This window comes from Nannospalax galili, unplaced genomic scaffold (assembly GCF_000622305.1).
Source record: "Nannospalax galili isolate Female #2095 unplaced genomic scaffold, S.galili_v1.0 scaffold481, whole genome shotgun sequence".
Taxonomy (NCBI): domain Eukaryota; kingdom Metazoa; phylum Chordata; class Mammalia; order Rodentia; family Spalacidae; genus Nannospalax; species Nannospalax galili.
In genome coordinates, this window is record NW_008345609.1 from 217,907 (window position 1) to 220,537 (window position 2,631).

The following is a 2,631-nucleotide window of genomic DNA, read 5'->3' on the forward strand; positions in this document are numbered from 1 at the left end:
TCTGAGTATATTAAAATCTTCCTTTACCAATAAATGTTTTGTAATAGAACAAGTGAATTTCTGATTTTTAAAAATATACTTACTGTTTATTATGTATTATTCTCTTATCAAGTATTGTAGTTTCAAGAATTAGCATAGTCATGTCTCAGAGAGGTTATATTTTTTAATTTTATTGAAATAATAAACAAGTAATTTTTAAATGATAATTTGAAGGGTAAATTTTAGTCCTTGAAACTCAGATGATGCTGAAAACTGGCATTCAGTTTATTTATAGACTTATTTCACTTTAAGATAATAAAATCAATACAAAATACATTACACTGACATTTCCTAAATAGTTTTAATTCCTTTTATTCTTTCATAATATTTCTTTACTCCTTTATTTATTTTGGAAGACAGGAAGAATATAGCAAAACATGAGTTTGACATTTTTCAGAGTTGTAAATCAAATGTTTGTGGAGCATGTTAAGTAGAAAATATTTTTCATGATTTTAGAGCAATACTCCTGTAAATCTTACAAAAAATGTTATATACATGAGCTTGAGGAATATATTTAGGTTTCTTTTTACATTATTAACCAATTTAATAACTTCCTCATGAAGAAGTGTCACAAGTTGAATTTCACAAAAATATTTAGTGTTCTATATGATGATTAAATGTTCAGTATTGAGAATTATATCATGTCTATTATTATATCAAACTGGAACAAATTTTACACATAAATTCAATTTCTGAATTTTCAAAAGATAATTTCAATATGTTATCAATTTCAAAAACTTACAGTGGAGTTACTGGGCATTAGGTATTTCCATTGTTAATGTAATAGCTTTTTAATCTTTTCATGGCATTTTGCATCTCTTTATTTCTCAGTGTATAAATGGCTGGGTTTAGGAGAGGTGTAATAACAGAATAAAACACAGCTAGAAATTTGTCCACCCAGGTGATATTGAGAGGCCATACATAGATGAAGATGCAGGGCACGAAGAGGAGCAGCACCACTGTGATGTGGGCAGTGCACGTGGACAGTGCCTTAGACGCACCATCTTTAGAGCTTTTGCGAACTGTGAGAAAAATGTAAGTGTAGGATATGAGCAACAGAATAAAGCAGGTTACACCCACAACACCACAGTCAGCATTCATTAATATATCCAAATCGTGGGAGTCCATGCAGGCCAGCTTGATTACCAGTGGCATGTCACAGAAGAAACTGTCTATTTCCTTGGGGCCACAGAAAGGCAACTCTATAATCACCACTAGGTGACTCATGGCATGCACAAAGCCAATGGTCCAGGAAGTTAACACCAGCCCAGTGCATCGTTTCAGGTTCATGATGGTGAAGTAGTGGAGTGGTTTGCAGATGGCCACATAGCGGTCATAGGCCATTGCCACCAGGAGCACCATCTCCCCTGCAGCAATGAAATGGGCAAAGAAGATCTGGGACATGCAGCCTGCAAAGGAAATGGTCTTGTTTCCCCTGAGGAAGTCTGTGATCATCTTGGGAGTGGTGACTGAGGAAAGCCACATATCAACAAAGGACAGATTGGCCAACAAGAAGTACATGGGGGAGTGGAGGTAGTGGTCAGTGGTGATTAAAATCATAGTGACAACATTTCCAGTCACAATGAGCAGATAAAGCATCAAAAATATCATGAAAAGGGTGGCCTGAATATTCTGCGATTGAGCAAGTCCCCAAAGTACAAATTCCGATACCATAGACTGATTCCCTCCCTTCATTTTAATCAGTAGAATTTTAATTCAGAAAAAAACCCAGAGGGAAATAAAGATTATCAATTAGAAGGATGTGAAAGAATACTTAGCTAGTAGATTTTTATATTCGTCTTTGAAACTGAAAAGTATAAGTTGAGAGAACTTAATTCAATAGGAATGGCATTATACAAAAACTGAAAGCTAATGGACTTAAGATTTACTTTCCTGGAAACAGAGCGTGAGATCAAACGGTTAAAAGAATAATCTATCAGGAAATTATTCTTGCAAGAAGGGAGTTAGGAATGCAGTCCAGCAAGTCAAGAGGCTAAAAAAAAAATTTGTTTCTACCTGAAAAGGAGAGTTTTCTTACTAGTTCAATAAAAACATAATCTGAATGTGGAACCCACAGTCATGACACCACATCGCCACAACTCGGTTTCTATAATACATCATTATGTTAAAGTTTTAGTTTAACCCTCTAAAGGAAATTCTAGGAAGTCATTATGAGAAAAGCTATGTAGGGTACTATATAAGATATTCCTGGGCATGATGATTGGCCTGGGAAATCAAGGTCAAAAATCATCATTAATTAAAATGGATCATACAGCTGTGCTTGGTGGCACACGCCTTTAATCCCAGCACTTGAGAGGGAGTAGCAAGCAGATGTCTGTGATCCAGTCTCTTTTTCTCTGTATGTATATCTATATATTGCAAGTTCCAGGCCAACTGGGGCTATAGGGAGATCCTGTCTGAAAAAAAAAAAAAAAAAAAAAAAAAAAAAAAAAAAAAAAAAAAAAGAACTTTACAATACAACTTAGATAGTCAACTAAACTTATTTAGCAAATACATCAGTGCAGATGAATGTAGAAACGGATTGCCCAGAGGAGGGCAACTCAGATTCAAACTTTAACTCTTAACTCTGAA

The 2,631-nt window shown here is 34.8% G+C and overlaps 1 protein-coding gene across 1 annotated transcript; it reads right to left on the reverse strand.

Moving 5' to 3' along the window:
* Positions 1–798: 798 nt before the first annotated feature.
* LOC103741030 (olfactory receptor 4F4-like) lies at positions 799–1,737 on the reverse strand. Its single transcript, XM_008841722.2, has one exon. The coding sequence runs from the start codon at positions 1,732–1,734 to the stop codon at positions 799–801; it is 936 nt and encodes a 311-aa protein (XP_008839944.1). The 5' UTR covers positions 1,735–1,737.
* Between the last annotated feature and the right edge of the window lie 894 nt (positions 1,738–2,631).

Excerpts from the sequence above, each read along its gene's own strand:
- LOC103741030 (XM_008841722.2), bottom strand. The coding sequence starts at position 1,734 with ATGAAGGGAGGGAATCAGTCTATGGTATCGGAATTTGTACTTTGGGGA.